The following is a 16811-nucleotide window of genomic DNA, read 5'->3' as shown; positions in this document are numbered from 1 at the left end:
CAATCAATCCCCACCATAAATGATAAATTACAAGATGTATTTACATAATCCCTTTTTAAAGCATAATCTACACTACAGTGTGCACTACATCAGCTCTTTTGCTTTCCCACAGGTCACATCCAGATATCAGCCTGACTCGTAAAACTAACACTGAAACCGGAAAATAGAGAGATTATCTTCAAAATAAAGCTGCATATGTAAGTGAAAAAATATACCTGAAAAGATTAATCGACCATCGCACCAAATATAGAAATGTAAGTATATGTTATCTCCATGGGGAAAATAGGAATAGCCAACATCAGCACCTAACCTAAATGGCTAACAAACAATTACTGCGATTTATGCCATGCAAGTGCTGAAATTAATATAGTATCTTGAATGTGTAGAGGACGTTTTGTGCAGATGCTCCTATTTCAAATTACATGAGTCTGGTTGGGAACTATTGATTAAGAATACCCGATTAACTAAAAAATAAATCAAGATTTTGTATTTCCATTCAACTGTTTGTGTTCCCGTTGCTAAGTGTCTTATTTTGAAAGTCGTCACCGGAAACCGTGTTGTTTGCATTGTAGCTGACGGAGCTCCGATGGTTCACACCTCGCTCGTGCTGACAGTCTCACCCCGGCCTCTGACTCCGAGCCGCGGCTTCAGTAAGCGCCTCGACCCGCCCTCTCTGCTCCTCCGCACCTCCCGGTTCTATCCTTACCACGTCCAATAAGTCTGACTGGTTCTAAACGGTGAGACGTGACAAAAAGAGAGACTGAGACTGAACACCTGAACAAGTTTTCCCTGCGGAGTTCTTCTGGGAAACCCGGACGAGTTTATGCGACTGTATCGGGAGCTGAGCGTCCATCCCGGGGCAGGTTAGCGCCGCTTCGTCAGCTTCCACCGATCTGTCTGGGTCACGTTGGTCTGCAGGCTGCGAGCACTGGAGGACTTCTTGTCTTCAGGAGTAGACCAGTAAAGTTCTCCACAAGGTAAATTTTATTAATCCATATATTCCCTGAGAACAACGGCAGTTTTAACAACGGCAGCTTTAATCTTAAAATTAAAGCTTTAATCTAAAAATCCCTACATATCGGGTCTTGTTTTCATTTTTCCTTGAATTAAATTAAAGAATGCAGAGTTAAGAATACATAGACAGTTAGGCTTAATTTAGACTATTTTCTGTGTGTGAGTGCATGTTGTGTGCACAGACCTCGACACACTGACATACTGTATTTCCTGCTGAAAATGAGGCATCTTTACCGTCACTCTCTGTAACAGGGATGCGCCTACACATTCATGTCTCTAAATGCACGGAAACGTGGGTTTTGATTGATGTGCTGAATTTCAAAGCGTCAATGCGTTACTCAGTTTGTGGCTTTCTCTCTTAAATCAAACGAACCAAACCGGACCTGTGATCGAGGAAACCTTTAACCATTTTCAACACAAAGAATTTGTTTCCACTCAAATACTTCAAGATCAAGACAGACGTTTGATGTGAGTTTGAGAACACTCGATCACACGTGGAGGGATTTTTTCTTTCTATCCCTCGCTATGCAAATATTGCAGTGCAGACAGCCATGCTCCTTTGTGCTGACTTCATTACTCATAATGAGGAAAAGAAAGCCCCTGATGGCAAACTGAACCTCGTGACCCACACCTAAGGCCACACAGGGGAGATTTAATGCTATGCAGGCTTTTGTCTGTGCATGTGTCTGTCTCTGTGTGAGTGTGTGTGTGTGTGTGTGTGTGTGTGTTGTTTTATTGATTCGTTCATAGCCCCAAAGGAAATATCTGCAGCATTCCACCTGCTCCTCTAATTTCCTTTGCAAAGATGTCAAAACCAAGATGAGACACACATACACACACGCGCACACACACACACACACACACACCATCACTGTTGTGCTGCAAGAAAGAATGTAGCCTAGAGAGCATTCCAGATCACGCATGTTTTGGGTAGAGTTCCACTTCACCTTGAGACTGTTTTTGTATTTTGGGGGGTATTTTTGTGCTCGTTGCTCCTTTGACTCTACGTTGCTGAGCTTCTACTTGTGTGCACGAGCAGGAACAATCCCATAACAAGGCTTGATTTGTTAGTACTTTCTCGAACACGTCATGCTTCTCACTTTTAAAAGCATTCTCAGCCTCTCAGTGCCTGCGCGGGGGAGGCGTGGGATCGGGCAATAACTTATGTTTGTGCAGTTTTCACACACTTGGATGCTCTGTAAATTAAGGTGTTGAACAGTATGACTGTACATGGCGATAGCTTGCTGCTTTGACTGAGGAAAACCATGTTAGCAGCAGCGCAGAACATCAGAGTTGACTTACTGAGCCCTTCATCACTTGTGTTCAGATTGTGTGGTGGAACTCAGCTCCTCTTGCACACACACACACACACACACACACACACACACACACACACATAAATGAGGTCATCATGTCACTTCAAAAATGAAAAGAGCTGATTTCCTGACCAGTTTCTTCAATGTAAAAATGTTTCTTCCCTTACTGTACTGACTTATTGTGGGTTTGGCACGTTGATCACACATGAGCCTCAACATGTGCAGCAGACAGAAGCAGCAGAGACGATTCAGTTACAAACATTTCTGGTGGAGTTTGTTTAAGCAGACAAATGAGCCCTAATTTAGAGTCAGAGTAGTCTTTTTTTTTTTTTTCTCCTCACCTGTCATTTTGTCATGTGTGCGCGTGTGTGTGGGTGTGTGTATACTCTAGCCGTCGCCTTAAACAGCCTCCAAACCAGGCAGTGATCTTTGACCCTTATTCACGCTCCCTGTCACCTCAGCTCTAAGGCCCGACAACAAAGAGCAGCTTTTGTTCCCTGAGTTTCTCTTCCATGCACATTCTTTTCCCTTTCACTGTGCCGCTTGTACAAGCAGGCTGTAAAATCAGAAACATTCAGAAAATTCAAAACATAAATTCAGTCGAAATGTGAGTTGGCTATGATTTAAAAAAATGTACTTTGGTGTTTAGCCATAAGTGAGCAAGCAGAGAACCAAAACATTCATGAAAGTAACAAGAACATTACAAAGTAGCCTTTAGGTGGACAGGAAATCACATTTTTAACCAAATAAACTTTCATATAACCAATTCAACAAGAATTCAGGGAAACAGACTGCAACATGGACGGACACACAAACTAATTCCAAAACACACATCCCCAAAATTGTAATTCATAAAGGAAATTGTGTTTTTCAAAGCGCTTTACGATGTTGAATCTTACACGCCTGGAGTTTTTTTGACAACTTCAAACGTCTCTCACGTCTCTCACAGCTTCCCCCTCGTCTCATTTGCACGTCCCGGTCTATTTTGTCTGTCTACGTGTCTCTGTCGCGCAGTTTCTCTGTCTGAGTCACACAGTATTTTGTCTGCTCCCGCTGCAGCGCTGCAAGGAGCCTTCACACAAAGGTCACATGTATGTAGCGAGTGAGGGCGTGAGTCAGGCCCCTATGATGATGCAGCGATGAGGAGATGCCAGGGAAGATTTACAGGAAAAATACAAAGCAACACGCTCGGAGGTCAGAGGGTGAAACCAGGCTCATTTAGACATGCGTGGGCGGCGGAACGATATGCATGCATGCCCACACACACACACACACACACAAATATCCAGACAATATCATCCGTTACGTGGGAAGGAGTGAAAAGTGCTATGAGGTGACAAGTTTCAGGTTGAATGTAATGCCAGAGAATTAGAAATATTACTTATGAGGCAAGTGTGTGTGAGTGTGGGATTGTTTCCGTCTGTCTCGTCTACTTGTTTAAACAGGTTAGTCCTTAGTGCAGCTCACACACTTGGCACGCATAGGAGAGCCGTGAGAAATGAAAGAAAGGGGAAATTCTTTGGCTGCATTGATGCCTGGGCGCCGCGCAGGGACAATAGCGTCGGGTGTAGGGGCTCGGGTGGGGGGTGGGGGGTGGAGCGGGCGAGCAAGAGTGAAAAAGGGAGAGAGAGAGAGAGTTTTCATGTCACAGCAAGTTGAGGTGGTGAGCAAGTTGGTGGAGAATGTGAGAGAAGTAAAGAGTGAAACAAACACACACACACACACACACACACACACACACACAGAGAAAGAGAGAGCAAGCGAGCGAGTGCAAGAGAGAGAGATGTTGAGGATGGTGATAATAATGAACATTTCCCCTCGTGTTTCTGAAGCCGTGGTGTTCATGACACGGTCGGCCGCAAGTTGGTTCCGAGAACCGCAGTGTTGGTTTAGATGATTGTGGCCCCAGATGAATCAGGGCAGTGGTGATGTGCAACAGTAACAGAAATGTCGGACACACACACGCACACACACACACACACACACACACACACAGAAGGTTTTTGTGTTGAGGATTTGACTGCAGACACACTCTCTGGAGAACTAAGACCTCCACTGTGTGTCCGTGCTGTCAGTGGGAGGGGACAGACTGCTGTTCTGTTTCCTTTCCCAATAACTGGACGTCCACTTCATCCATACTGCCCATAGTCTTAGACTCAGCGTCAGCAGGAAGCGGTGGACACTGACACACGCCCCACATTGTTAAAGACATGTGCTGTGTGCAGTCAGTGGTGAGTGTGTGGTTACATGACGTGTTGTGGACACGGGTTGTTCAATGTCATCGTTTTATACATTTTTACACTGATAATGCACCGGTTTCAGTCATTTCTCACAATGTGTCCTGCAGATAAGTTTATGTGTTTGGGTTTGTATACGCAAACCACTGTGTTTGTGTTCTCATGAAATACTATGAGGTTAAGATGACGCAAACACAGAGACAAGACAACCAACCTGCAGCCTCCAGCCACATGAGTCACCATCATCTGCACATCACTGGTTATTGCACATGACCAGTTTGTGATGAAACGTATGATAACTAAGCAGCAATGTGTGGCTGAGACGTGAGAAGCAGTGTTTCTCTCTCTCATACGTGTGAATAGCACTTCCTCATCATGAACCACTGTGAAGTCGCACCTTAACACTTTTTTCCTTAAAATGCTTTTCATGTCGCTTTTGAATTATCATAAACGGAAGTAGTAAAAACCACAAACCCAGCAAGTCATGTTGCAATCAGACCGTGTTGCAGTTTCACCCCATCCTCATTTCCTCTCTAAATACTCTTTGTTATATATTGTTTTCTCCTTATTGGTGGTCTTAAGTGGTTTTTCACTCACTTGAGCTGCGATCTGAATCCCGATCCTGGATTCTCGTTGTGGTTTTGGCAATCTGTTCAATGTGATCACTGAGAGAAAGAGCCATGATTGGAGGAATGTTGAAATATAAACCTATGTATAAAATGCTTCTGTTGTAAAGATTGAATATAATTTCAGGCCTCACAGTGTGTTTACATACCGACCATCATTAGAGCGCCCCCTAGCTCCTCTCCTTTTCTTCCTATGGACTATGGACAGTCAAGGCAGACCCAGCTCAGTTTGTGGAAGTTGAATGCTTTCTCCCGAACTTATGACATCATTTGTCAACCACCAATATCATCTAAACAAAAGATTTGAAATAAATGAAGGTGTGAAGCACCTGGGCTTGCCTTTCCTATTGTGTTTTGGCAAGGAGACAACAGTTAGAGTGCAGCGGCTGCTAATGTTGTGAAGCTATCCTGTCCTATTAGGCGATATGTATTGGCACTGCCCACGCTGAGCAGCTCAGATGTCGGCAAATTCACTCGGCCTCTGTCCCTGAGGTGAACAGGGACGCGTCACAAGTGAAACATTAAACTTCAGCAATGCCACGCAAGCGTATTGTGCAGGGATCACGTATTGAAATACCACAATGATCTTAAAAGTTCAATTTTCCTATTTTGTGCTTGGGTGCATGTGTCTGTTTGTGTGTGTTCCTCTGTCTGTGTCTGTGGGTTTGTGCCAAGCCTCGGGCCCTACTTCAGTTTCAGGTGTGTGTTCCAGAGTCTGCAGTTAAAAATAGGCAACTGATCCTCCAGTGCTCTGTGTGTGTGTGTGTGTGTGTGTCTGTTCACAATCTCTTTCTGTCTCTTTTTCCCCTTTTCTGCCTCTGTCTGTCTGCTTTTCCTGTGGTTGAACATGTTCATGTATCATCTGCTCTGCTTTTGCGGACAACCACCACTGTTCTGTTTCCCTTCCGCCTGTGTTTCTCTGACAACATCTTGGCGGGGGAGCGTGTCAGTGTTGAAGAAGTGGCTAGAGATGCTGCAGATAGCCTCCCTGTGTAAAATTTGGTAGACTAGTCTGAGAAATGTCTGCAGCTGTGGTGCAAATAGAAAGTAGAACAGTGCCAGACGTGTGTGTGAATTTCCCTGTGATCGATTGACAAATGTCTGTCTCTGTCACATGTCTGGTCTGTCTCTGTCATAGGACGATGACTCAGTTTTTTTCTTACGCTACAGTATGCTTTGTAATGAAGTCACGTTAATTATTGTTAATATAACCTTTGTTATATTAAGGTAGAAACGGTGACGTGTGTGTGTGTGTGTGTGTGTGTGTGTGTGTGTGTGTGTGTGTGTGTGTGTGTGTGTGTGTGTGTGTGTGTGTGTGTGTGTGTGTGTGTGTGTGTGTGTGTGTGTGTGTGTGTGTGTGTGTGTGTGTGTGTGTGTGTGTGTGTGTGTGTGTGTGTGTGTGCTTCTTAAAGAGGAAGAGTGTCTCCATTGATAAGGACACAGAAAGGCCACTGTGTGTATTTTGAGCCTGAGCTCATTTGTATTCATTGATAAGAGAAGACAGATAACAATGCAGCCGTGTGGATAAGAATAGTATCCACAGCGACATTTGGAAAGAATTTCATAGATATGGTTGTGTTTTGTTGAAATCTGCCTTATATGGTTTTACTTTACTTTACTTTCACAGGCACTGAACGCAGACCACACGTTTTTGGTCAGAATGCTGACTGTTCCTGTTCAGTGGAAGCGATTCATGTTTGTTGACGGAGTTCCGTCCTGCACACACACATACTGTACATGTCTTCCTCTTTCATAATGATATTTCACTGCCTGTGTCTCCATCAGGCTGGACGCCTGTCTAATACTCATGGCGCACCGACTGAGCGGCTACCTGTGGGCTCGGCTCTTCTTCATCCTCTTCATCTCCACAGGTAGAAACAAACTTTGCCATCTGAAGAACTCCTTAATGACCTCTGCCATGTTTCACGCACATTTTTTTATTGATTACTGTAAGGGTGGGACATGGCCCAGTGATTAGAGTCAGTAAATGCATGCTGAGGATGCTGCAAGATAGGAAGTTCTTTTTGTTTTTCTTGTATATACTGTATACTCTGCAAATGGACTATACTCCTTTGCTTGACTCATCTCAGTATTTACTGTATATGTAGAGTTTACTTTACAGATTATGTCAAGACAATAATTCTGCCACAATGGTGTGGAAATTCCACTTGCCATGCAGTTTCACTTTGTACAGGAACTGTCTAAACGCCATTCAGTATCTTGAAGCAAGACAGAATCCTGTCCGTATGCAACTATCAGCAAAAACAACGAGACTTGACCTTAAAAAAACCTAAGCAAAACTTAAACCAATGATAAGGGTTCATGTGAAAGTAGAAGTGCAACGAGTAAACAAGTACAGGAAGCACAATCCACTATCAAAAGTAGAGTAGTCAAAGTAGAATTTTGTGTTTTAGAAAGACGGAAAGAAACAATCATAGGAACAAAAACATGAAAACTAGGAGGAGGGAAGAAGGAAGAATTTAAAGTCCTTTTGATAAAAGTTGTAGTCAATTAAGGCAACCTCAAATGGGTAGTTAAATATAAAATTCAGCTGATTTGTCCTGTGAACAAGTCAAACGGAGTGACTTGAATGTCCCTGTTTGCCTCCTTTTGTCTCCTTGTCCACCAGCCTCCGCTGAAAATGACCGCGACTTCAAGTTCTGTGGCACCTGGCGCCATGGTAACAACTCCTTAAGTGTGAACGCTGACCTTTCCCCGGGCTGCAAAAGGATCCTGATCTCGGCCAATAAGACTTCGCTCTCTGTCAAGGGTCAGATCACAGCACAGTGTACACACGGGCCTAAAGAGATTCCCCTTAAGCGGTCTGAGCACGGCTCAGCGGGACAGAGTAATTTCTGTCTGTACTGGGAACCCTTGTTTGATCAACTGGTGCTGCAGGTAAGTCTGGAAGAAAAGGATGCATGGTGCATTTGATAGAAGTTTATGCTTAATAAAGGTCCATAAAAAAAGCTGTTTTCTGTGCACTTCCAGTTCAGGCCAAGGTGTTAGTTTGCCTTGTCACCACAACTTTGATACATTTGTAAGTCAGAGGAACAGGAGGTATTTATGAGTGGTTACAGAGAGGTCAAACAAAAGTAACGCCTTTATTTTTGAGACTATAGGTGGACAACCAGTGCATATCAGTATGTATATACATGCATGCAGTACTAGTTTTAAATGTTTCTGAAAAAAGCATGACGTTTACCTGTATTATTGTATGATTGTGTGCTGTAGGTTGGACAAGAGAAACATACCCTATGTTGGCACGCTGGCCTCCAGGGCTCCTGCTGCACAGATCTCTCCCACAGCCAGAATGGAGCCCAGGATACCTACGGCATCTTCAGTGCAACCATCAAAGACGATGTCATCAATCATAAAACAATGACGGAGTACAGTTTCTATGGGGAAACCATTGACTGCAGTGAGGAATGTTTTATACACCACTTACCATACATAAATATGGCCCAATGTAAATACAACTTTGACACTTTTGATGTATTGTGTGTCAGTTTGAGTGGGTATTTTGGGCCAAAACAGATAAACACCATTTGTAACGTCTTATTTATATATAGCTTTCCAGATCAATCAAAGTCATGTACATTTAGATTTTTGTTCCTTTTTGTTTTTCATAATACATGATTTTGTAAGAGGTATCTTCATTTGCTCAAACAGATACAGTACATGTAAGGCAGGGCCAACTATATGTTTATATAATTTCCCCCAAATCCCAAAAGGGTCTAAATATTATGGTTATCACTCAGTGTGCACATTAGTGCTGCATTAAAGGTCTCGATAGGGCTGTGGTGGAAATGACACGGAAAGCTAAATCCTGCATGTCCTTTTGATCGCCTGACTGGGCTGGTATGTCATCTGGGTGGGGAGCAGGGTGGATGAATTAAAGACGTCTTCCTCATGTGCTTCTTTTCTTGCAGAAAACACGTTCTGTGCTGAAGTGATGCAGGGACCCACCCAAGTCAACATGTAATCTACCCAATGTCATGCTCACATTTGTCATCACATTTACTGTCAAAGTAGCATTACTTGGTGTTTTTGTCAACATCCTGCCTTGTGTGAGTTTGATTTAATTACTAAGGCCACTGCAGCAAAGCTTTATGTAATCAAGTTTGAATGAAAAACAGAACTACGATTGCAAACAGGAAGCTAAGTGTTAAACAGTATTTCAGTGGGGGATACCAAAATAGTTATCCATTCTATAGTCATCTTAAGTAAAAGTAAAGCATAATTGTAACTTATTGTGTATGTCCAGGGTTGAGGAGACTGTGATGAAGTCCCAGGCTGTAGGGAATGTTGAGCTCCCCTGCGCTCGAAGCTCTGTGGTGGAGATGAAGGATGGTTTCCAAGGCTACAATGTTACGCTGCCTGTAAGACACACTCACACACACTGAAGAATGTGAAAGTTGACCCATTACCCCATTCAGACAGATGAAAGTACTCAAAGCAACACTGAAAATGTGCAAATTCAATTGTTTGTGCGAGTGTGGGCGTGACCTTGCTTCGCACCTGCCACGCTGACATCATGAATGTGCTTATGCGTGCATTTATGACCACATTGGGTTCCGTCTTGGTCACATTTCAGCTACACAAGCGTCAGACAACAAACCAAACACATTTCCTCTTATACACAACAGAAACTAATGTACAGCATCTGTATCTGTTTTTTCTCACAAGAGCTATGAAATGAAGCAAATACTTCCTCAAGAAGTTGAGGGTGTTTGTAAAAGTGATTATATTTTTGTTCAAAATACAAACCCACATAACTTGCCAGTAGCTGTCAATGACATATATTTAGTTTATTAAAATATTGTTTGTCTCCTCATTAGTATAGTGGTCATTGTGTCAACCTAGGGAATACTTGGGACTTCAATTGAACTCAATTTAATCAAAAAATCATTTTAAAATTATTATTTTCCTACAAACTGTAATGCTTCTCAGCAGCGATGTGCTCTGTAATGCCCCTGGTGGCAGGATCCTATACTGCATCAATACTGATTTGGAAAACTTTTCTATGAAGGCAGCAAAAGAGAATTTTAATGCCAATGGACAGCTAACATGTATGGCTGGGAATGGGCTGCAGACTTGGCTTCACCCATGAACACTCTCACACTCCCACACTCATATTCAATTGTTGGTAGGCTCACAGTGAGCTTATGTGGCCTCTCGTCTCCATTCTGCTGTATGGCCCAGATGAACAGGCTGCGACATATTTTACTGTGTGTCCATCTTTAATAAGGGGGTTGTTCATAGTGGGTTGCTAAATCAGTGAACGAGTAACTAACTGCCTTACGTTTTCATTCAAGGGAGTTTTGTTGTCATTTTGCTGCGAAAGTAGGTGTGAGGTTAGCCACATGAAACCCAATGACAGAAGAATTTCACTTGTAAGTAGAGGACAGATGTTGAAAGCGTGCAATTAATCTCCTACTGGCTACCTTAAAATAGGGTAATCAGTGTAAATAGTGCACCTTAAGTAGCACTCAGGCATGATATCTACTCATTACTGTGCACAGACTCTCAGTTGTGGAGGTTTCTGTACTGCAGTGCTATATGTAAAGCAGCTTGTACATGTCAGCACACTGCATGTAAAATGTTACTGTCTCTTATATTGATTAGAATTAGTACAAAAAATAGATTTGCCAGATTTTTGGCAGGGCTTGTCTGTTGCTCGTCCTCCTCTCCTCTCTCTCTCTTTGTGATTTCCTTGTTGTGTTATCTATGTCATCGTCATTGTTTCATTTTCTCTGTTCTCTCCACTGCTCAGGCTCATGATGGTGCACCCCCAGAGTCTGTCCCCTCTGTGCACCTCCCTGGTGCTCTAAAGATAGCCGCCAAGACTAATTCCAAAGTAGTCTGCACTTTCTTCCGAAACACCACCTTGTTCCAGGTAAGAGTCATTCATCTCGGTCAGGACAGCAGCCAAGAGGAGACATGTCAATAAGACTGTGTCAGGCCTTCTCCTTCATCCAAGCTTAGACACGGAATCAATGCTGAAAACCCTGTAATAGATTTAATGCATAGGAGTAGAGTATACAGAGGCTATTAGATAATCGACAAGTCACAATGTGTGTTTGTCTGTGTGTGCATAATCTGTAATTTGTTTAACTGTGTTTGGTGGCACTTGTGTGATTGGTCTGAGTCGCGTTCTTTGTATCATGGTGAATGTTCTGCTTCACTTGTTCTTCATGTGGATATAAATAAATCTTTCAAATGTGTGTGTGCCGCAGGACGGTCCAAACGATGTCACAATTCTAAACGATGTGGTGGGAATCACTGTGGAGAACCAAGTCATCACCAATCTGATCGAGCCAGTCCGGATTGGCTTCCACCATGATGTCATACCAGTAAGTGTTGCATGTGTGTATCCTATTGAGCGTATCTGTCTGATGTGATCTGTCTGATGTGGTAGGTGTTGTCTCTATCTTAGGTTGTTTATGTAGGTGGTAGCTATCCTGCCATCTTTTTTTCTTATCCGAACAACGAGCAAAACATACACTGAGGGAAAAGTGTTGTGTTTATTGTTAAACCAGTATCGGCAAGTGTATACTGTATATTGCTTTTAAGAATCTTGGTAAACATAGCACACAAACTGTTCACTTATTGGCATTGTACAGATTCTATTTGGAAACCAAACTCTCCTTTTCAGTTCTTTCGTGTCTGTACGAATCCCCCTCACAGGCATAGGGAACACACACAAACCACTTCAGAGAATCTGTTCTCATCCCACATCTTGAGAAAACAGGTTTTGCTGCATGCGGTTATATGCAGTACATGAGAAACCTTTTTGTTTTGTACTGTGCTCATGTACAGTGTCTGTGCTCCTGTACAGTGTCTGTGCTCGTGTACATTGTCTGTGCTCGTGTACAGTGTCTGTGCTGGTGTTGTGTCACACTGCAAACACCATTTCTGCTGCCAAATATCAGAATGCTGCAGATATTCAAAGTGCCTCAAACTGCATTAAACTGTTTTACAATGGTATTACAGCTTATACGTTTAAATTTTCTTCTCTGTTGCAGAAAACTCATTTTCTGAAATGTGTGTCGTGGGACACCAGGAAAGGTTGGAGAATGAAGCTTATTAACATTAAAAACACATAATGTTTCATTCAACATGTAACCGAGGCTCACGTGTTGCCCTCATGTTTAGTCACAGATAATTATGTATTATGCTTAAAACTCTCTATTCTTTGTGCAGATCCACTGAAGGTGAACTGGTTGGAGAAGGGATGTTTGACACAACAGAGAGGATCCAAACACACAGAGTGCCTCTGTAACCATCTGACCTACTTTACCATACTGGTGGTGAGACACAGATATCTTATGAATGTACACATTATACAGAAAACGATTCACCAAAATTGACAATAGCAATCATTCATTAATAAGGGACTTTCAAAATGTAAGTGTTGTTGAGGATCTGCTGTTGGAAAGTGAATCTGATCATCCATTGTAATATTGGAATTGTAGAAACAAAGTGTGGAAAATATATCTACGTAGATTGGGAAAGAATTGTACGCATACTCAGTTCCACTCAAATGTAAAATCACAAAAACTAATTCTGATTTCACGATGAATAGATGGAATGAACAGGCATGAGTGCATAGAAAAGAGAGAGAAGAGGAAAAAAAAGCGAAACAACATGAACACACACCACACACAAAATGCACATACACCGATGTGGAGCAGATGTGCTCATTGCTCTTGTCTCATAACAGCAACTGGAGCCTCAATCAGAGCCTAAACCAGTGCGCCACCTCCTGGCACTGACCGCCATTACATCTCTTGGCTGCCTCGTCTCTGCTATCAGCTGTGTGGCCCTCATCGTCTTCCTCTGCAAGAAGAGGTGATGCTCCTCAAGAAGCATTAGTATTAGTATTGTGGTTTAGTGTGTCAAAAACAAACCTCATACTCTCCACACATTCACCATCTCCATCCATTCCTCTCTTCCTCCGCTTAACAGGAGGCTGCAGGAACAGTCCATTCCCATCCACATGGGCTTAGCAGTGTCCCTCCTCTTACTCAACCTGCTCTTCTTCTTCACCGGAATCCTGGCCAATGTGGGAGGGGAGCGTTTATGTGTGTGGGTGGGGGCCGGCCTTCACTACTGCCTCCTCAGCTCCCTCTGCTGGATGGGTATACAGATTTTTCACACCTTCTGGCTGGTCTACATTGTTTTCACCCCCCAACCGAAGCCATACATCTGGAACCTGATTGGCTTTGGTGAGTGTGAGCTCGTCTGTGTCATTTAATAATGTGTAATGGAACAACAAGCCATCCGGAGAAACGGATGAATGTCATTTAACAGGATCTAAACATATGAACTCTTTTCCAGTTCTCCCTGCTGTTCCCATCATCGTCCTGTCAGCAGTCGGGAACATTTATGGACTAAGAAAGGTGGTGCCAAGTGATGATGTTGACAACCCTTACCTGATGTAAGTAGGGCCTGCAGTAATCGTAGGATAATCTATAAAATGACGATAACAAAACCCAGTGATCACGTTTCAGCATCTGTGTGCACTATTGTGTCTCTCTGAGTGTTTGTGTATGCATGTGTCTCTTCAGGTGTTGGATGAAAAGCACCAACGAGGCCATTCTAGCCCACTACTTCACCAATATGGCACTGTTGGCCATCCTGGTGTCATCGGGCGCGGTGATGCTCTTCCTCGTCTACAGAGAGATCCGCAACAGGGACGAGTGGAGGCAGAATCGTGTGGCTTTCCTCAGCATCTGGGGCCTCAGCTGCCTCTTCGGGACCAGCTGGGGTCTCACCTTCCTGGACTTTGGACCTCTGTCTGAGTTCTTCCTCTTCCTCTCGTGCATCCTCAACTCCTTTCAAGGTTTTTACTCATACTCTCTTAATGTGGAAGTCCAGTCAATTGCATTTTTGTGTATGCTTCATTTAAAGATGCACACTGGCCAATCACAAGCCAGTTAGGTAGCTTAGTACCCCAGACATTTTGCCAGTCTCAGGCACTTATTGCCACCTTTACAGACTGATTACAACATGAATGCAGACTCAGCAAAAGGTGGAGTCAATTTGTTTCCTTGGCAGACACTTTGTCTCATATTACACAATGCTGTATTAAAGTTCATTTGTTAAGAAAGTCTTTGTACCAGGCTTTGGTGCTCTGAGCTTTGTAGCCATTGTGTCAGTGTGAGACAATGGCTGTGGTTAATCTAGACCTTCTGCTACTGGTGCCTTTCAGAACAAAACCTGTTTCCTCTCACATAGAGTCCACTTGTTCTTGATACAGGTCCAAATTTCGCTCAAAGGTTAACCCCATCTGTGCTGGACTTTGTGTTTTAAAAGAGTACATTCAAACTTGAGCAGTTAGTAGTTGTTGAACCATGCATGCATAAAGCGTAAATAGGCAAATGATGTTCATGTGAAGTGAGTCCATGGAATTGGATGGATAAATCTGGGTTCTGTTCTGTTCCCTCAGGTTTCCTGCTGATGCTGCGGTTCTGGCTGCTGGGTTGGATGAGGAAACAGTCCAGCGGTTCTTCTTTAGGAAGCAGCAGCACCGGGTCTACCAGGCAACACATGCTACAGGCGCAGGAGAAGAACTAGCTGCACAATAAATGGAAGTCATGAACACACAGGACAAATCAACGCTGCACCAGTCCAAACCTCCTAGATCATCTGCCTGAAGGACAAAATTAAGCCACAGCACAGAAGACAGCTTGAAACCTATTAACTCAGATGTATTCACAGAAGAAAATACAACTGGAGTGTAAAAAAGGGAATTATGTGATAATGATTAAATTGTGAGAGTTGCAGCTATTCCAGCAATATGTTGATGGAATTGAATTCAACCAACATCTCGTGAATAGCAGAGTTATGCCCAAAGTATACAGTAGTACGGTTGTTCTCAAACCACCGCCCCGTTTGGACGTGGAGGAATATTCATCTCTTCAGCTATTAAGATTCAAGAGAAATAGTCACAAAACTGATGAAGAACGTGAGCTGCATGCTTCCTCTCTCCTTTACTTCAACAATGAGCAGAAAAGTCAGAGTTTAGTTCCTCTTCATGTTTTTGAGCTCCTGCTTTACGAATCACTGGTGTAATTTATGCAGAGATGCTTTATTCATCTCCTCTGGAACGTTGGAGGAGTAATTCAGGCATCATCACTCAGGAAGTTATAGTACAGGCCTGGAGCTTGTATTTGTAAAATACATTTTAAGTTTAAGGGAAAACATTTTATATGAGATCTGTAATTATTAACAAGTCTGAAATTGTTGTAAGTTAGCTTCAGTGTAAAGAAAATGTTCAGATCAATGCTGTTTTGTTGGAACCTTTAATAAGCTTTTTTCTTTAATGTTATACTGTAGTGTGTAAGCTTTTATTTTATAGATCATTTCCATCTTTTGAATTAGCACTTTAGTATTTTATGCTGATAAAATGTACTTATGGGGAAAAGGCTGTATTGATTATGATCTTTTCTGCCTCACAGTGAAGTTTCTGTTGTATGAATTATAGAAGACATTTGAGTCTGTATTGTGGAACAATAGCTGATTGTTTTATCATAGATCTCTTCATCTACTGAACGACTTCATGTCAGTTTCTCTATATCTTTATATGACTGCTGTGACCTTTAGTGTTAAAAATTGACTTTTTTTAAAAAAATCTGCAGCAAAAACCATAAGTGAAGTGAATCAGTTTATTTGCTTACCTTTGGAGCAGATGGAGCCGCAGGGTAGAGATACTGTGGTGTTTGCACTTTTCCCTTTGCTTGTATAGAGAAACTTTAGAAAGTCGCTCAGATTATTTGATGTCATTTTGTGGCTGTGTGTATATTTTGCATTATTAAAACGTGTTTAAATAATATGTACGGTGTGGAATTGGAGTGTATAGAGCAGTGGTTCTTACCCTTATCTGAGGTACTGAACCCTGCAAGCTTCATCAGTGCATTCACCAAACCCTTTGTAATTAGAAAAATAAAATATGATTTCTTCAAAACTTAGGTATATATTTTATCACAAAATCACTGTGTTCAAAGAACAAAACCAACAAAACATGAATTTCACACAAAACCATAAATGAATATTTACTTCAAATCAATGTGACTTTTGCTGTTGCCTTTTAGATACAAGTTGAGAAATGCGCGGCTGCACCTTGGGAAGTGCCACTCTCATATCATTTTCGCAAAAACAAAGTCTGTTCCTTTTCTTAGTTTTCATGTCTGCCATCCTCGAAAAGGATTGCTCGCAAAGATACATTGTAACAAACGGTGTGACTATCTCAAGGGCTTTCTCAGCAATAAGAGGGTATGATGAGTGATGAGTTGCTGTTGAAGCTGGCTCTGCTGAAGTTCAATGATTTTGTGATTTTGTCGAGGTATTCAGCGTTGACATCTGCTGTCGCAACACTAAACGTGAGTGGCTGTCTCACCCATGCTGGATATGACTCTGTTCTGTTCTCTTCTTTGTTGGTATTTCTCCACATGGCTCCTCACATTCACATCCCTGGCCATATAAGGCACTTGGGCCCCGGTCGCGAGCGTTATCGGCCTCGCTCTCATTTCCCGTTATTCTGCATTCTGGCGGTTTTAAACTTGCTACATTTATCCACTTGGTCTGTTATCACTCTTTTGTCTTGGCTATTC

At 42.5% G+C, this 16811-nt stretch overlaps 1 protein-coding gene across 1 annotated transcript; it reads left to right on the top strand.

Moving 5' to 3' along the window:
- The first annotated feature begins 581 nt into the window (after positions 1 to 581).
- LOC143004646 (adhesion G-protein coupled receptor G1-like) lies at positions 582 to 16033 on the top strand. The gene is made up of 15 exons (XM_076155723.1): positions 582 to 977; positions 6979 to 7064; positions 7823 to 8091; positions 8428 to 8614; positions 9126 to 9174; positions 9461 to 9575; positions 10970 to 11092; positions 11433 to 11549; positions 12222 to 12264; positions 12400 to 12506; positions 12920 to 13047; positions 13165 to 13424; positions 13537 to 13636; positions 13767 to 14041; positions 14648 to 16033. The coding sequence occupies exons 2-15, from the start codon at positions 7001 to 7003 to the stop codon at positions 14773 to 14775; spliced, it is 1965 nt and encodes a 654-aa protein (XP_076011838.1). The 5' UTR covers positions 582 to 977; positions 6979 to 7000; the 3' UTR covers positions 14776 to 16033.
- The last annotated feature ends 778 nt before the right edge of the window (positions 16034 to 16811 follow it).

This window comes from Genypterus blacodes, unplaced genomic scaffold, assembly GCF_046128005.1.
Source record: "Genypterus blacodes isolate CSIRO-AG114 ecotype Tasmania unplaced genomic scaffold, CSIRO-AGI_Gbla_v1 ptg000067l_1, whole genome shotgun sequence".
NCBI lineage: Eukaryota > Metazoa > Chordata > Actinopteri > Ophidiiformes > Ophidiidae > Genypterus > Genypterus blacodes.
The sequence above is the reverse complement of the archived record's forward strand: the minus strand, read 5'-3'. Positions and strand labels throughout refer to the sequence as shown.